This window comes from Helicoverpa armigera, chromosome 3, assembly GCF_030705265.1.
Source record: "Helicoverpa armigera isolate CAAS_96S chromosome 3, ASM3070526v1, whole genome shotgun sequence".
Classification (NCBI taxonomy): Eukaryota; Metazoa; Arthropoda; class Insecta; order Lepidoptera; family Noctuidae; genus Helicoverpa; species Helicoverpa armigera.
The window spans coordinates 7,289,562-7,306,848 of record NC_087122.1 but is presented as its reverse complement, the minus strand read 5'-3'; the positions used below and the strand labels follow the sequence as shown (position 1 = coordinate 7,306,848).

The window sequence follows — 17,287 nt, the reverse complement described above, 5'->3', positions numbered from 1 at the left end:
ACTGAGTTACTGCATTTATCCAGTGGGTAAGTGTATTTTGGATTGGTAATAATCAGCAACATCCATTTCAACAAGATGTATAGGTATAAAAATGCAGGTTAGACGGATTTATATGTAGAAGCCATAATTTATTTGTTGTTGATCCTGTAAGTGTAAGGTCCTGTTTTTACCCTACGATTGGAAAACAAAGTAAAATTTTATTTATTTTACGTTTGGATAGCGAGAATATCAGAGCTGAATAGTTTTAGAACCCTGTGGTAATTTCTACTCTATGGTCTTTGGTTTCCGGCTCAAGAAACTCTGTATTTATTTTCGGAATAAAATACACATTCATTTCTCATGTAGGTTTCTTTAATCATTATAGGTATTTATATAGTTGCTTTGTTATTTTATTAGTTGAATCTTAACCGTTATTATTTAATAGTTAAGGTTTTGACTGGTCCAAGTGCCAACACAACAACTGTCGTATTTCCGTAGTCAACAAACGACGTTGACGTTTCACCGCGTAGCAAGTGAAAGTGTCACGTCGATTGGATTCCTGTCAGAAATATTATTATACTGGTTTATTTCACTCGGACTGCCTAGAGGTATGATATTTTTAATGTTTTATATTACTAAACATGTGTATTACCAATTCTTAATTTAAAATCTGCATGTTACATTTATATTTATTGATACAGCTCGTGAATTTCCAGACAGGTTATCGCCGGGAAAAATGGGTGTTAAGCCTGCGATTGGAAGAAAATCTAACAAAAACCCACCTATTTTTAGTCATGAATTTGTGATTCAGAATCATGCGGACATAGTTTCGTGTGTGGTTATGGTGTTTTTGGTCGGGCTGATGGTACAGGTGAGTGACAATCTTGCCACGTAAGCTATGTGTCTCCATATATATGTTTTTCACATAACAGTACGAATGTTACATCGTTTATGACACGGCTGTTGTATTAATGTTGCAGTCTACGAGTCCCATAGCGAGTTTATTCATCAGCCTGCACCACAATGTGAGTGGAGTTGAGCCCTCCAGAGAACTGCCAAAAGGAGAGCCATTCTTCTATGAAGCAGGATGGAAAGACGCCTGTGCAGTATTCTTTTACTCTTTGGTGTGCATTGTTATGCATGCCATCCTCCAAGAGTATTTCTTGGATGTAAGTATGATAAACTTCTAACATATGTTTCAGTCATAAAACATGTTAAAACAGTATTTTTTGTTCTACATGAAAATGAGTGTATTATAAATGTTATGATTGTTGTTTTAGAAAATATCAAAGAAGTTTCATCTGTCCAAATCAAGACTGAGTGCCCTGAATGAGTCTGGTCAACTGGTTGTGTTCCACCTAGTAACTCTAGTGTGGGGTGGTGATGCCATCATCCGAGAAGGATTTGTCTTCAATGTGTCACAGTTATGGGACGGTAAATATGCCTTATAATTTTGAACTTTATTGATATAGAGCTAAAAACTATTTTTATATTCATCAATACTGTTATTATAGTAATTGCTCTCAAAACAAGTTTGTATTGTAGATAATTTAAATAATTGATTCATTATTTAGAGTAGTTCTAGAATGAAACCATCAAATATTAATATAGCCGACCACTATTTTTACAGCTGTGGAGAATGCTCCCATAAAAAATAATAAATTAAGCATTGGAACCTTATCAACTTTCATTATCAAATGGCTTCTCTTATAGAAATATTAATTAGGTAATGAGATAACTTATCAATTGCATTAATTAACTCAACTTTTAGAATTGCAACACTTTACTAATGAAAAAATGCATTTATAATACAATTAGAATATAACTGCAAGTATGCAGTTTGTGCTAATGAAAAATGTTTTTTCTTATTATGTTATGTACAATTAAAGTGTGGCAGAAATTAATGGTTAGAAACAACTGCCTGCATTTATGAATCTAAAAGAAAACAATTAGTTCCATTTGATACAATAAGCAAAATAGGTACAAGAAGGACATAAAAGTTTAGTCAAACCTATTACAACCTAAATGACTCAAATATTGAGTACAAAATTCCAAACCAGCACTTTAGTGCTGGTCTATTAGCATATCTATTTAAACATTACTTTCTACTATGCTAATGCTTCAACTTTGAAGTATTTAGGGCATACAGCTGTACTTACTTTTTAACCAACTTAAGGAAAAAGAGGTTCTGATATTGTCCTGTATATGATTGAATTGATTTTGATGCTGCTTTAGGTATATTTACTTAGGAAACAGTTTTAGGTATATTATTCAAATCAGTTTAGTAAAATATATTTTTTTTCTTGTTTCTTCAGGCTACCCCAACCACCCAATGAGCTTCTTGCTGAAACTCTGGTGGATTGTTCAGGCTTCATACTGGATCCACACCGTCCCTGAGTTGTACTTCCAGCGTATCAAGAAAGATGAGTGGATGGGCCGCATCAGGCACGCCGCTGCTGCATTCGCTTTCGTCGCTCTGGCTTATGGCTTCAAGTAAGTAATATCTTATCAATGCAGTATCAAAATGAATTGAAATACAAACACCAAAAATTACTTAGGTATACATCCTAAACTTCAAAAAAGATGTTGACACAGTGCTTAGCAGTTGTGATCATTTAGTTTTGTTCAGGTATTATTTTTATGTAGTCTGTAAAATTTTATATTCCAATCATGGAAAGCTACACAATTACTTGAGAAAAATTACCCTACAGGAAAATGAAAGAAAAGTTACCAGTTATTTTGCCCCCTACTGAGATAATTTATGTTGTTTATTGATTGTATTGTAAAAACGTGTGTTCAGAATAAGAGATATGAACAGTTATCTTTTTAAGTATTTTTATCTTAATATACACTACTACTTGTCTTCATGATATTAAAATAATTGATAAAGTTATAAGAGATTGGACTGAGTAAAAATATTATCACAATTATGTAACATTGCATTATCTTTCAAGTAAAATTTGTTTTAAAATGTTTATATTTTTCAGTCGTTCATATCGTTTTATAATAGCTATCTACTTTTTTTGTGTAAAAAAACCACAGGCCAATATGTCTATTAGTAGCTTGTTTTTAATTCATGCTAGCATGTGCAGGGTTTTTGTTATGATTTAGATTAGGAAGTATTTGTAGGTACTTATAATTCTTAAAACACTGCTAATGTTTTGAATTAAGTATGAGTTGAAGCAATTTTAAACATAACTTCATTCATAATACAAAATAGAAGTTAATATTGTTGGAAAATACCTTATACGCTATCTGATAGGCACTCATCCCAATCCCATTGGGCATAGAACCCCTTGAGGTAGACAGACCGTGATAGGGCTAATCTCTTTGATCAATATAAAAATTGTACAGTTGTAGATCAAAAGTTGATTGGTCTAGTTTTCCTCATGTCTCATCAACTGTAGTCATAAACTGTTAAATAAATATTTTGAATTTATTATTATGTCTTGTATTTTTGTGTGCAGGTTCCAACGTGTGGGTGTGTGCTTAGTAGTTTTGCACTCTCTCGCCGAATTCGTCGCCCACAGCTACCGGCTCAACACCATCCTTAGGGGAGAGCGTGAAGACTGGTTAGACAAATGTAAGTGAAAAACATATTCTCAGAAATGTTGTATAATTTTTCCATGTAGCACATGCATCTATTTGTATAGCAGTAACATGAATGTTTAACTTTCCAAGATCAAGAAGTAGGATGTAGTTTGCAATGTTTAAATAATTACGCAAAAAATGCATTACCGAGGTTTCCACTCTAATACAACGATAATAAAGAAGGATAGGGATAAGATAGTAAAACCTATACATAAATATAAAAGGACTTTTAAGTTTTTGGTAATCCCATCAAGCTTCAAAGTAGTGTATTTAGCTATTAATTATTCTGCCTATTATAAGCAAATAAATGTAAATAAAACTTGAATCTCACCTATACTTGTTTATAACAGTCTTGAGCCTTATCAACGGTTCCGTGTTCGTGGCTGTTCGCCTGTGCTCGTTGGTGCTCGGCGTGCTGACGTTCTACTTCGGTCTGGCGGGAGCTGCTCAACTCGTGCTGCGCGTCGCTGCGCTATCTGTCCTTGTATCTTTCCAGGTAAGACTCGAAGCCACGTGTCATATAGGTACAGCTCGTGCGTCAAATAACTTTTCTCCTCCGAAATTGTGACTGTCAAAAGTCTAAAACATGTGCGATCCATCCAATGGCTCAAATGACTGAATTGAGAGGCAAAATTATTTGACGTGGACAATGTCATTGTATAATCTATTTGCCACAAAAGTGTTTATCCTGTTATTAGGTATATGTCATGCATGTGTTACGATTTGACTTATTTGCAGTTTACATCGATTTACGATTTAACATTGATTTATTATTGTGGAAAATTCTTGCAGTGGTCTATAATAGTTTGATTTATTGTAAATGTTTATGGCGCTTAGTTCATTGTTGGCTTGTTTGTACAGGTTTACTTGATGTTCAACTTCATCTCTGAAGCTATCAAGCAGAGACAAGAGAGCCGCCAACAGGCTCAAGCCAAACCCAAGAAAGAGAAAAAAGAAAAGCCTAAGAAGGAAAAAGGTATAACATTTTTAATCTTTTAGCTTGTTATATAACATAACCTTTAATGTCGACAGTGATGTTAATGTATTTATTACTATGTTAACAGTAAAGAAAGCCCCGGTTGAGGAGTCGGACCTGCCCGAGGTGGACCAGAACACGAACAAGACGCTGCGACAGCGACAGAGCGCCGTCAAGGCGAAGTGAACGCTCACACACTGACATTAAACTGTATCGTTAGGTTGTCGTCATCCCGTTGTAACTGAGTCTTTCCACTACTACACTTTAGTTACTTGAGCTGACTCTTTATCTTCCCCTTTAGGTATCAATGTTATAGCACAAAACATACTTTTGTATTGTGAGATTCGTAAGGACTCTGGTACATGTAATCGATGTCGATGTTTAATTGATGTTAATTAAAATAGGTATCAAGCACGTACGTGACAAGACTTACTTTATCGTAGTTAATAATATTGTATTTTTCATTTTACGGAACGTTAATTTAGACTGTGGAACATATTATCGTCATTAAAAGTATAGTGGATACAGGGTTGTAAAAATATCTCCTAAAGTGTAAAAAATGAAGTCTAGCTTAAACTGTTGTTTATATGAATATATTGATAAGAATATTGAAGTACTGTGTTTTCATACACATTAAATGATGAAAATTCCATTTTTATTTTGCATTTCAATATTTAAAGAAATTATTTTTTGTTGTAATAAGATAGATTCCAATACGAGTTTACTTTTTAAATTATATTTTTATATTTACAGTATACTTTTACTATTTAACAGTTTGTATAATTTTAACGAGACGAAAGTTTTCTTCTGTTGCTGTAAGTTGTAATCAGGTGCTGTTCAGTTAATATTATTCTTTATACATATATTCATAGCATTTGGTATGAACGTATTGCCACGTTACACTTTGAGATTGAATCCGTGATTATTGTTATACTTTAATGAACTAAAGAAATAATGAAATTATTCTTCCTAATGTGAAATTGTGCTCATAAATTATTATATAATTTTCATGAGAATTGTCAATTTTAAAAGCTTGATGTTATTTTTATTTCAAAATAAATTTTTGTAAGAAACCGTCGTAATTTATTTGACTTTTTTATTTCCCAAAGCCTAATCTATACATATGAGGTGTAAAACCTGACTTCGCAATTAATGTGAATAAGCTTTTAGGAGTATATATTGATGTACCTATATTAGCACAACCGCTACGAAGCAGGAAATGGTATTTGCGAAGGCTCTACATGAAGGATACTTTTTTATTGGGTAGGACTATTATGCCAGTGTTTTGAAATAACACGATTTTACCAATTTTCCGCATATTTACAAGCACCCATGAGGTTAGCGTGCGGTAGTGTTTTCAGCGTGAATTTTGTTTTAGTATTTATACTACCTAGCTACTAACCAGCTATTCCTCATGGTACAACCTGCGTACGAGGGAACTATTTTCCGCAATCGCTATTTCACAAGTGTATTGAGTAGTTCTCAGGAGCCTCGGGTGATACCGATGGCGGAAGCAACATTAAAAACTCCACCTGCCCACAGCCTTCACAGCACAATGCAAACAGCAAAATAAAACAGAAACATAACAAAATAAATAAATAATGGCATTGTTGCCAATTAATTTACAGCTCAATCTAAGAAGCAGTAAAAATCTTTATTTGTATGTGGTTATTGTCAAACCAAAGCACCCATAATGTTTTGTAATTATGAATTAGTATAAAACAGTACTTAGGTATGGTCAGAATTAGGTACATAGGTACCTACTTACTTATTCTAATTCTACGACAAGGATAAGCGGCAATACCCCTATTGTTGAGGCATCTCCTTTCTATAACCTCCGATTTCATGTAGGTATGTAGAAACGCATTTTCACTTACCAATAAACTACGTAATTATTTTCTAGCTTATATTCGGCCCTATTGCATCTACCTATTCACTCAATGAAATAATCCGTTACCTATTCCCAAAACAATCCCCTCATGACTCATCATCACTTAATCTAAGTTTTAACGAATACAAGGCATTGCAGTGTGAACCTATCTACCTACCTCGCCACTCTACCCTCCGTCCTCAACTGTTCTAAAATGTTCTAATCCCTTGGGCAAGATAGGAACTATCACGGCCTCTCTGAGTTAATTATTTCATATTTTTTCCAGTAGTTACTCGCCTTCGAATTTACCAAAAATTTTCCAAATGGAAGACGGGACGACTAATATGCTAACCGTACGAGATGAAATATATCTACCTACCCTGAAGTAGGTACAAGGTCAGATGCTTATAACAATAAGTATCTAACTACTAAGTATGTACTTAACTTATATTAATGGGTTAAGCACATACAGAATACGTATTGATTACCAATCTATTAAACAGTAAGGTAGGTACCTATTATTTAACGGTATTGCCACTGATGTAACTCGTAAAAATACCTAATTAATTATCTGTGTCATTGTTAATCCCACGAAGGACAATGCAAGAATTACATACCTATGTTAAATCTTTAGAACTTAGGTAAAAGTTATTGATCATACACGTATGTACATATCGAAAAGCTGGATTAAAAATAAATACAGCCTTTAAGGCCACAGATCTGCTTGAATAGCGTGATTGACCACAAGGTCTGAAAGCTAACGTTCAAGTTAAAGTGATCAAAAATTGTCCATTGAGCTTTCATAAAGTTTTTGTACTAATTCAAAAGATTCGTAGGTACTGAATTGTTCATTAATAATTCATATTCTTACCTATTTAGATAATTTAAATCCAGTAGTTATCGGCCTACCTACAACAAGAATATCGAAAAGGTTTTATCAGGTTTAGGTATTTACTCAAATTGTGTACAAAAAAAGCCGACTTCAATATTAACTTAAAACCCTCTCCTGAGTCTGGCAAATACTATGCTGATCGCATCAAAATGTGTTCATAGATACAGGTCAAACTGAGAACCTCCTTTATGAGTTCTACTTCGAAGTCAGAAATAGTTAAGTAAGTACCTACTTACTTTGAAAATACTTACCGACAGTTAGTGGTTTACCTACATTTATTTCGATTGCCTTATTTCTGTAGGTACAGATTTCTATGTAAGAGCGCTAACTCTAAGCAGGCCAGTGCGCATGCTGCTACCGGGTTCCGTAAACATTAACAGCCTTATTACAAAAAAGCTACCGATTGACAAGTGTTAAAAGAAAATCCCCAAATCCTAAATACGTGTCAAACGTCTGTTTATTTTTTTGCACCTAACACCACAAGCTAAGTTTAAAAGGATTAGATTCGCAGATCGTATCCTATCATGCATGACACTGTCCAAGTGTCCAGATTCAATTCAGTATTTCCCTTAAAGAAAAGCGAATGACTTTTTTGTGGTCATGTCAACTCTGAGTCACGAAGCTTCCTACATAGACGAGGCTACACACAGCTATCTTTTTCTATAATTTTATGCAAAATTTTTGGGTTACGCGGTTTAGATTTGAGATGGTTGTATCAAATTGAAGTCTATCTAATACGGTATCAGGACACACTCGAAAATAGAATCGCTTATTCTAATAACATCATCATCATAACTAATATCATCTTGCTTAAAGCGTAATCACTTTTAATGATCATTAATTTCTGATCATGTAAGGATAGCACCTATACAGTATTAAGCTCTTAGAACTGGTCCAGTACCCCAAAATTAATTGGCTACTTACTTTCATTTCGGAACTGAGGTTTTTATCAAAGCAAATTGGTATTTTTTGGTGTCCATTCAATTGATGATAGGTTTTTACTGGCAACGACCGTTATTGCGGGCCGTGCATCAAGATGCGCGTGAGTTTCCGCCGAGGCGCTGGCAATAAGGCTTATAAAATGTGTGAGCGAGTAGGGTGAAGCCAGTTGTACCTCGACATCTGTGGAGCCAACACGTTCGCGATGCATAAGCTGACTCTATTCATCTTGGCGGCAGTGTTCGCCGTAGCCCTCGCAGGTTAGTGCCCCCCGGTTTTTACCGCCACGGCGTCCGAGCTGACTCGCAATTTACTATTCTTAGTGTCATTTTATGTAATTTTCGATTTGATCCAGTCGAAGATCAGTGATCTTGTCGGTAATTGATTTTTTATTTAGTTATTCACTTTTTGGTTTGATGACTCAGAAGGGTCAATCATCCCTTGGATAAATACCTCAGTGTTTGGAGGTTGCTCTTAAGTTTGTCTACTGATATGAAGCATAGGTACCTATGTTTGTAATTTTAGAGATATTGATAATGATCAAAAGTTATATTTGTTATTAAAAAGAGCTTACCTACGCTTCAAGTTTCAGCATTGCCAACTTAGTATTAGATATCCCTTTTTAATTCTATCGATACTTAAATAGGCCTTTTGTTGTGAGCCCTATTGAGAAAGCTGCTTTTAGTTGGTTAAAATAGAATTCCTTGTCAACTCTTCCTAAAGAGAATTCATCTTACGTTTAATGACTTACCTAATGCGACTTCAATGAATGAAACAACTTAAACGGACAGTTTTCTAAGCTTAATTATGTTACATATATGGCGAGAAGATACTATAATAAACCCCTTTGTAAGTTGTATGTCAAAAGGCCTTATGGACCTATCATTTACACGAATACTATTTCTTTTTAAAACGGCTAACTTTAGCGAACATGTATTATAAGAAATATTTGTTGATGAGTAGGTTCCCCTCATGTTATTGATCATCATGTTTTTTATATATTAAGTGATGTTCATAAATCCTGTCGGTCACGATTTGCTGAGGTCATACATAAAAAGCCTCGTGCGTTTAACTACAGCGATTAGTGATGATCTCAGCTTGTAGTGGTGAAGCTTCCTGATTAATTAATACTTGCATTCTTCCTTTCATTGTTAATTAAGGTTCGAGGTTTTCTATTTTGGCAAGGATTTTGTTGTCAGGTTGTTGATCGGTTGTAAGTCAAGCACTTATTAGATAGGAAGTAGATACAGAAGAGAAGAATGTACATATTTACAAACAAAAACAAATAGCATCGACATAAGTTAGCTTTATGCATCTTCTTTATTTCCTTAAAGCTTATGGTGCCTCCCTAGTGTCTGCGACGCACGATATCAACTTATCGAAATTGAACAGTCACGAGTAATGATATGTTCGTTACCTATAATTAACCCTTGATTTAACAGAGATTTTCTCGTTTATATTGATTAACGTAAACGTTTTATAAGCAATTTGAATGCAAAAATTCACTTCAAATTGCTTTAATTAATACATATCATTGGACGTGGCTGTACAATATCATCAGCATTTTTAAAGCATACTGTATAAAGGACCAACTTCTATGAGCACGAGTGACATATATGTGCATTGTGCACATTCCAGAAGGACAGTACTATGTTCCCCGCGCCTACTACACCATAGACGCGGAGGGGCACGAGTCCGCGCGGGTCCCGCTGCGGCGCCTGCGTCGCTCCGTGCCCTGGCCCTACGCGGCGGGCAGCAATGCCAACGCTAATGCTGAAGCTCGTAAGTTATATTTCAGATATATGTTGTATTAAATTATGTCATATCTCTTAGTAAATGCGTAAATCGCCCTTGTATGTGGGAGCTCGCGTATTTTGTGAGTAAACTATTTGCAGTTTTAGGTCAACTTAAGATTTAAGTGCATAACATGTTATCCTGTCTAGTAGGTAGAAAGTTTACATGGGTATGTGTTGGCTAAATCTTGCAGACTGAAGTTTCTGAACAATGTTGGTCATCTGTCTTAATGTCATCTAAGTACAACAGCATATTAATTTCCACTCCAAATTGCACATGTGCAACTAATTCTGAGGAACCAGCTTGCGTCAAAAGCCAGTCATTACATCCCGTATGCATGCATTGGAATGTTTTACTCTCGTCAAATGCACATTGGAAGCTCGAATTCCCGCTCAGCAGTAAAGCTCTTAACGATCACCGTACATAACGCATAGCTGAAGTGGTAACTGAGTGAGTGAAAAGAAAAGCGCATGACTTTATGCAGCACAATAACCCACAACAGAAATTAACAGAATAACCTAGTGTTAGAACGTGCGCGGAATGTCCTGTACATTTCCCACGCGGTGTTACTCACACACATCGACATAATATGCATAAAGTGAAAATTATACAAGCTTAATGAACATTTAAGTCGGCTTATCTAAATAAAACGTTTAAATTGCTTTAATTTCGGTAACCCACATTTCCTTTCGGCTGAGAACATTTTCATAAAAAAGTTTTTAATGTAGGTAATATATAAACAAAATACTAACATATAAACAAAATGCTAAATTAAATTAATTTTCGGCTGGAGATTTGTTAAGTGTGAGCATTTTCCCGTTTAGACACACAAACTTGTTAAAGTTTTGTTCAACCGTTGCTCGTGTTATTTTTACACTGTTTACATGGCAATTGAAATTCAACTCAACATGTAAAATATAGAAAGAAAAATACCGACACAAAGTACAGTTTTATGACAATAAAGTCTGCAATATACACATCAAGGCTATGTGTAGTTAGTAGTCATACAAATAAATTAGCCATAGAGATTTTGATGGATGTGACAAAGTGTACTTGAGTTTACTGCTGGCCACTAAATATCATTATTTACGATGACGACACGATTGATTACCGCCTTGTTCTTGAACAACTAAATAAAATAGAATTATGAATACTTTTAATATTTTACTGAAGGTTTTTCATTCCTTAACAAACGTTTTTAATGTTAAGGTCATGTTCATTTGGATTTATTTAACTTTAGAAAAGTACAGTCTTTTTCGATAACAGGCGTAACCGAAGTGTAGATTTAATTTTGGCTTTACAATTAAACATCAAGTACCTACATATTGTATTTTGTTTCCAACAATTTTATACGGTCCTTAAATTTTGCGTAGAATACGGTCTTTGGTCACGAATCTGTATAGCCAAATCGTGTCGGTAATCGAATATTATTAACAGCCAGATAAACATATAATTATAATAAAGCAAATTGATTCATTATCAAGATTTTGCACTTATTTTTAACTTTATAAAACTAGTTAAACCACAAATATCTTTGTATTACACAGCTTCACATACCAGAGCTTTACAATAGCCTAGCTCGAATCAAATACCTGAACAGTTCGATAGCGAGTTCAAGCGAAATACCCTATTGTTATGCGGTAACTGCATTTCCCGGTTTGGTATGCACAACCATGGTACATGGTTTAGATACGCGGTACATATAATTTGTCGTCGAATGTAGAACGTGGACGTGTCGAGTGGGTCTCAAACTGTTGCGCTTTGCCGTCCGTCGCCGTTCGTCTAACGGTCTCGAAATTCTCCGAGCGACGGTCAAGCGGCCATGCCTTCTATACGCACAAAAAGTGATCGATAAACCTCACTTTCTTTCTCAAGTGCTACCTAGTTACCGTTTGAACTTGAATCTCTTTTTGATGTATGTTTTTGTAGCCTACATATTTTTTGTTTGATTGATGGTAGAACATATTTTTGTGGACAGGTTTGATATTGCACTCTTGGTTCAACGTGCGTAATAACGAGTCTACGAATTTGTATTACTTTATTCTGCTACATAGAATCTCCAAAATCTTTTGATTATTTAAAATGATTTGTTAAATAAGACTTTACCTATATTCAATTTTCATTATATTCAGAACTAGCTTCCGCTCGTGGCTTCGCCCGCGTTGCACACGCTCGGAGTTCTGATGACAATCCATGATTAGCGTGTTTTTTAGTTTTTTAAACTATCAATTTTTAATTTGAAGTTATACTTAACAGTTCTTAACTATTTTTGAACTTCGTTTTCAGATGCTGGTCCCGGTGGCAACGCAAACGCGAACGCGCGCGCTGACGCGGGCGGCTGGGGAGGCAACGGTGACAGTTGGGGCCAGCGAGGCAACAACGGTGGCTCGTGGGGCCAGCCCGGCGGCTGGGGCCAGCCAGGCGTCTACGGTGCCTCCAACCCTGCGGCCCACGCAAAGTAATAATAATTTTAAAGTTTTAATTTTATTGATGGACGCACACAGAGACATTTAATGGTTTAAGTAATCATTAGTTCAGTAGCCATGTCTCTGAGTGTGGCTACTTAAGCTAGGGTCAGTATTTTAAAACAGGCCTTTTTATCCTAGCTACTTATGGCCCTGATAGCAAACTAGTGACATACCCTAAAAAATGGAGTGTTTATCCGCGGGGCCCCTTGATACCTATGTCTTCTCAGTTGATGCTTTGTGCATGAAAACCGGCCCAGTAACCTTCTTTCGTTTACCGACGTAAGGATAGCTAACTGCTGAAGAATTAAACATATACATTTCATAGTGTTTTCTATATGCTGGTTATGAGATTAAATCTGCCCTTCGAAAAAAGTTTGAGCGATTCTTCGCAGGGTGGCTTTATCGTAGACAAAATAAATAGTTAAAAGCATATTTATGTACTCTTACATCTAAGAGTACTAGCCTCAATATCTCGAGGCAGTCATTTAACATACATTATAAAGATTCATCATACATTGTTTGGTATTTAGTGTTTACTTCAAGCTTAATTAATTAATATCTTGATTTTGCTTAATTTTTCGGTTTACATAGTATTTTTAGAACCTGTAACTAACTTGTACAATTTTGTGTGTTCCTAGGCATTAGTTGGTGATTACAGTGCTCACTAGACTAACTTCATGGTGTCGGCCTCCATCCTGTTCGCGTATTTTCCACCAGTTGCACGCTCGCCGCGCTCTGCGCCTGCGCACACGCTGTGCAACTGCCGGAAGATTGTTTCCTATTTATTATAATTTAATTAAAAAACTAATAAATGTTTCAAATTACATTATGGTGTTCATATCACTTACCCTAATAACATACTGTTGGAATAAATCCCATTTGAGTAATGTTCTTTGCAAATAATTTATTTCGTAGGCAAAAGACATCAACGCGCTACAATTAATTTCACTGTTAAATTACTACGCCTACTTGACTACGCGCTACGCGGGTTTAATACAGTTTATGTTAAAAGTTCAAGTAGTTAAGTTGCAAGCTGTAGTTAAGTATTTTATGTACATATGTTTACAGTGCTATTACACAAGTTGCATCAAAATGTCTCGATAAATACCTAATGATTGGATCGCCATCATTTAAATTAATTTTTCTTTTGTGATTAAGTTATGAACTGTCAGTAGGTACTTATTGTGCTTTATTTTTTCCTGTTTGTATGAAAATGATTATGGTATGATTTTTCCATAAAAGACAAGATTTTATGGAAAAATGATACCTACATGATATAATGAATGTTGATGTATGTTTTTTCTTACGCTTTCACGGCAAGAACTGGTTTAGACAATGAGCAATTCGGTAGTCCCTTTTCTCAAAAAACTCGAAATAGTTCCTTTAACATGTGGATGAAACTGGGACTTAGGAATTTTCTTATCTCTGCATCACTCTCATCATCTTCCGAGCCTTTTTCCCAAGTATGTTGGGGTCGGCTCCCAGATAACCGGATGCAGCTGTGTATCAGTGTTTTACAAGGAGCGACTGCCTGTCTGACCTCCTCAACCCAGTTACCCGGGAAACCCAATACCTGTGAAAATCCATCGTGTTCCTTAGGGGTATTGGGTTGCCCGGGTAACTACCACCAGTCTAACTATTACCTCTTGGTCAGACTGGTGTCAGACTTACTGGCTTCTGACTACCCTAACGACTTCCAAGGATGTTCAATGACAGCCGGGACCTACAGCTTAACGTGCCATCCGAAACACAGTCATTTGTGTCCAAGATATACTTAGAAAGTACATACAAACTTAGAAAAGTTGCATCGGTACTTGCCTGACCTGGAATCGAACGAACGAGCTGATACTTGAGAGGTTTGTTGTTTACACACTAGGACACCACGACATACAATTGTTATCGAATTGTCACATTATGAACATAGCAGAATCAAGCCCTAGGATGCCAATTATCTCATACAAAACTTCACAGTGTCTTGGCACCCGGCATGACTCGGCGCCAGTTCGGAGCGGTGCAGGGGCAGTCGGTGAGCGCCAGCACCTCTGTGGGAGTTGACCCCACCGGCAACGGTTACTACGACCAGTCCGCTTCGGTTCACTAAGAATTTACATGTTTGGTTCAACTTGCATAATCTGTTAGCACTGTACAATAACATGTATAGACAGAGAACCCATTTAAAAGTGTATAAAAGCTATTCTTTACCATTTTGTGGGATTGATTGTAATGTTTGACTGATGATTGATTTTGAAGATATGCGGAAAAACTGAAGGTCTGAAAGCTCTGGCTTATAATGTAAAGGAACGTTATGTAGAGGTCAAACATGTACACCTATGTAAGGGTTCAACTTCTCTAGTGTCATATGCCTAGACCTATGTCAATACATGAGTACCGATACAATCTTCCGGAGGCTAAAATATGAGCCAGTTAGATGGTGCATCTAACTTTACTAAGGATACTTTCGGGCATCTTACACATTTGATAAAGGACACGATAATAAGTTATCAATACCATATTTGTATGCATCCTTGCCTGCACATTAATCCTAAGTTCTAGTTTATAGGCGCCTGATAGACTCAATGGCAATCACTGATCGGAATGCGTAAGTTCTACCATTTGAATATTATGAAACAATCCTTGAGGTCTAGCTTTTTGGAACATCGCGATACATTGTGCTTATAGATTATGCAGTTGCTATCGATACCAAATGTACGATGAATACTAGGTACCTACTTTATTGCAGAATTTTTGTGATTTTTGAAACAGTAGGTATCTTTATGTACTTACTAATTAGATTTTAGTATTATAATAAATAGGAAAGTAGATATAGGATGGTTTAAAATTACAATAAAAATACGTGACTTCATTTTAATGAGTTTTATTTAATTGTCAAATGTCTTTACAAATATGGTGGTGTCATTAGATTACCAGAGAGCGTGAAGTTTTTAAACCCGTATTCTACTATAAAATAGTGATAGATGTGGCACATTATATTGGTATCTATAACGTGTAGACCTTTCAAAAGCATTGCAGTACAATTTCTAATATTGAAAGACCAAGCGTAGATATTTTTCTAATGGCACAGTGGAGTGGTTGAAGGGAAGACTTAAGACGGCAATTTATATTTTTTGTCCAATTTTGTCTCTTTACATTCTAATAGCTAATACTGGCTTATAAAATCACAATTTAAATTAATGTTACAAAAGGCTTATGTAACTCAATATAGCAAAAAAACAATGCCAAACCAATGGAAGAGTAAATTTTTTTGACAGTTGAAATTTCTAATCAAATGTATGGATTTAATTATAAATTCAAATATAGTTAAAACTGAAGTGCAATGACTAAACTACGTTATTAAATTTCTACTGTCAGTCAGTGCTTTCTTTGTACAATGTCTACTTATCTTTGGGGTAGCTCCAACCTATACTGAGGTCTGTTGTATGTGTATCCTTCCTCCTGAGAGGGACCAGGCGCGGGCACGGGTGCCGGGGCAGGCGCAGGCACAGGTGCAGGTACTGGTGATGGGAAAGGCGCTGGCTGGACGGGAGGCACGAATGGAGGAGTCACTATCACCGCATCGTCAGTAATTCCTACGTCGCGACCTGAAGGAACAAATCGTTGGCCAAATTGCCGCGGGAACTGCTGAGCACCCTGCTGTGGGACTTGCTGGTAGAACTGCTGCTGTCCTTGATAATATTGAGGCTGGAAACCACCAGGAGCTCCGTACTGCGTCGACACATCATACTGATTGGGCACTCCGTATTGAGCAGGCAACTCCATTCGGCCAAACATGGATCCCAAGATGGGGAACTTGTTTGTCAACGTCGCCCATAGTCCAGTTCCGCCAACCTGGTTGCTTCCCTGATTGCCCCAGAAAAGCCTTTGAGAAGGCTCCTGGACAGGGTTCTGGTTGAACCCCACAGAATATGGATCGTTCGGTCCGCTGTAGTAAGGCGCTTCTCTTTGCGGGTAGTACGCGACACTACTACCTATAAACAAAAGATACACTATTAGATATCGCACAAATAAAAGAACAGTATTGAGTGTAATTAATTTCACCGCACGTACCGACAAACAGGCACATTACAAAACCGATGTGAGCATACATTTTTAACGAGTTGCTGAAGATCAACTGTGTGCTATTGTAGTTCGTCTTTCCATTTATACCTCCTCTATTTGCTCCTAAACGAAGACCTTGAAGTAAAATTCTCGTAACCCAGTATTGAAAGTGTGAGGTAATGGCGGCTCACCCAGCGATGGACGCGGCGTGGACAATAGGTGGGACATCTAGGTGACTCGTGCGCCGCCGCCCGCCTCGCGCACGCACAGGTTGTAACTAAATCATTCCACATGTGTCCACGGAAAACAACAATGGCCATTACGAAATTATGATAATTAAATCTTCACTTAAAAAGTAGTGCAGATCTGAATTTTAAAGCCCCTCAAAATGGCTCAGATTATCCGCCTTTTTCCGCATGAATTTTAACCCATAACCAGCGCAATAACGGTATTTCTAGGGTTTTCAGAATTTTTCTTTACAGATTTTCCATGTCCTTTGTTGTAATAACCTATTAGAAAATTATAATTAATGGCAAGAAGAGTAATCACCAGCTATCAGAGAGCTTTTTGAAGTTTTCCTGAAAATTGCAAAACTACAATGTAATTGATAATGACAGAATGAAAAAAGAATTAAAAGATTAACCAAAATGTACACACACTGTATACGATAAAGATTCGTGAAAAATGCATCGGGTCGCTTGTGCGTGTGTTTACTCAACATA

General features: G+C 36.3%; 3 protein-coding genes across 6 annotated transcripts; 2 read left to right on the top strand and 1 right to left on the bottom strand.

Moving 5' to 3' along the window:
• Window positions 1–447: 447 nt before the first annotated feature.
• On the top strand, window positions 448–5,632 carry LOC110375129 (translocating chain-associated membrane protein 1). 3 transcript variants are annotated; one of them, XM_021333126.3, is made up of 9 exons: window positions 448–587; window positions 700–850; window positions 960–1,148; window positions 1,260–1,413; window positions 2,295–2,472; window positions 3,447–3,562; window positions 3,921–4,066; window positions 4,432–4,546; window positions 4,635–5,632. In XM_021333126.3, exons 2-9 carry the CDS (start codon window positions 716–718, stop codon window positions 4,730–4,732), a joined length of 1,131 nt encoding a protein of 376 aa, XP_021188801.1. In that variant the 5' UTR covers window positions 448–587; window positions 700–715; the 3' UTR covers window positions 4,733–5,632. The 3 variants fall into 3 exon arrangements, with proteins under 3 accessions (XP_021188801.1, XP_021188799.1, XP_021188800.1); XM_021333124.3 differs by having other exon boundaries at window positions 453–587; window positions 696–850; XM_021333125.3 differs by having other exon boundaries at window positions 476–587; window positions 681–850.
• A 2,716-nt stretch (window positions 5,633–8,348) lies between these two features.
• On the top strand, window positions 8,349–15,283 carry LOC110375155 (circumsporozoite protein). Of its 2 annotated transcripts, none has more exons than XM_049836287.2 (4): window positions 8,349–8,507; window positions 9,889–10,029; window positions 12,328–12,499; window positions 14,481–15,279. In XM_049836287.2, the coding sequence occupies exons 1-4, from the start codon at window positions 8,453–8,455 to the stop codon at window positions 14,608–14,610; spliced, it is 498 nt and encodes a 165-aa protein (XP_049692244.2). In that variant the 5' UTR covers window positions 8,349–8,452; the 3' UTR covers window positions 14,611–15,279. The 2 variants fall into 2 exon arrangements, with proteins under 2 accessions (XP_049692244.2, XP_049692243.2); XM_049836286.2 differs by having other exon boundaries at window positions 8,354–8,507; window positions 9,886–10,029; window positions 14,481–15,283.
• Window positions 15,284–15,368: 85 nt separating this feature from the next.
• On the bottom strand, window positions 15,369–16,732 carry LOC110375154 (prion-like-(Q/N-rich) domain-bearing protein 96). Its single transcript, XM_021333161.3, has 2 exons — window positions 16,575–16,732; window positions 15,369–16,495 (listed from the first exon to the last, which is right to left on the bottom strand). Exons 1-2 carry the CDS (start codon window positions 16,612–16,614, stop codon window positions 15,906–15,908), a joined length of 630 nt encoding a protein of 209 aa, XP_021188836.2. The 5' UTR covers window positions 16,615–16,732; the 3' UTR covers window positions 15,369–15,905.
• Between the last annotated feature and the right edge of the window lie 555 nt (window positions 16,733–17,287).

What these genes read in the sequence shown, in the direction of transcription:
- LOC110375155 (XM_049836286.2), top strand. Translation starts at nt 8,453, where the DNA reads ATGCATAAGCTGACTCTATTCATCTTGGCGGCAGTGTTCGCCGTAGCC. An exon ending in CAACGCTAATGCTGAAGCTC is followed by an intron (nt 10,030 to 12,327) that starts GTAAGTTATATT and finishes CTTCGTTTTCAG; the next exon opens with ATGCTGGTCCCGGTGGCAAC. An exon ending in AACCCTGCGGCCCACGCAAA is followed by an intron (nt 12,500 to 14,480) that starts GTAATAATAATT and finishes AAAACTTCACAG; the next exon opens with TGTCTTGGCACCCGGCATGA.
- LOC110375154 (XM_021333161.3), bottom strand. Translation starts at nt 16,614, where the DNA reads ATGTATGCTCACATCGGTTTTGTAATGTGCCTGTTTGTCG. An exon ending in TGTAATGTGCCTGTTTGTCG is followed by an intron (nt 16,496 to 16,574) that starts GTACGTGCGGTG and finishes TTTTGTTTATAG; the next exon opens with GTAGTAGTGTCGCGTACTAC.
- LOC110375129 (XM_021333126.3), top strand. Translation starts at nt 716, where the DNA reads ATGGGTGTTAAGCCTGCGATTGGAAGAAAATCTAACAAAAACCCACCT. An exon ending in TGAAGACTGGTTAGACAAAT is followed by an intron (nt 3,563 to 3,920) that starts GTAAGTGAAAAA and finishes TGTTTATAACAG; the next exon opens with TCTTGAGCCTTATCAACGGT. An exon ending in CTGTCCTTGTATCTTTCCAG is followed by an intron (nt 4,067 to 4,431) that starts GTAAGACTCGAA and finishes TTGTTTGTACAG; the next exon opens with GTTTACTTGATGTTCAACTT.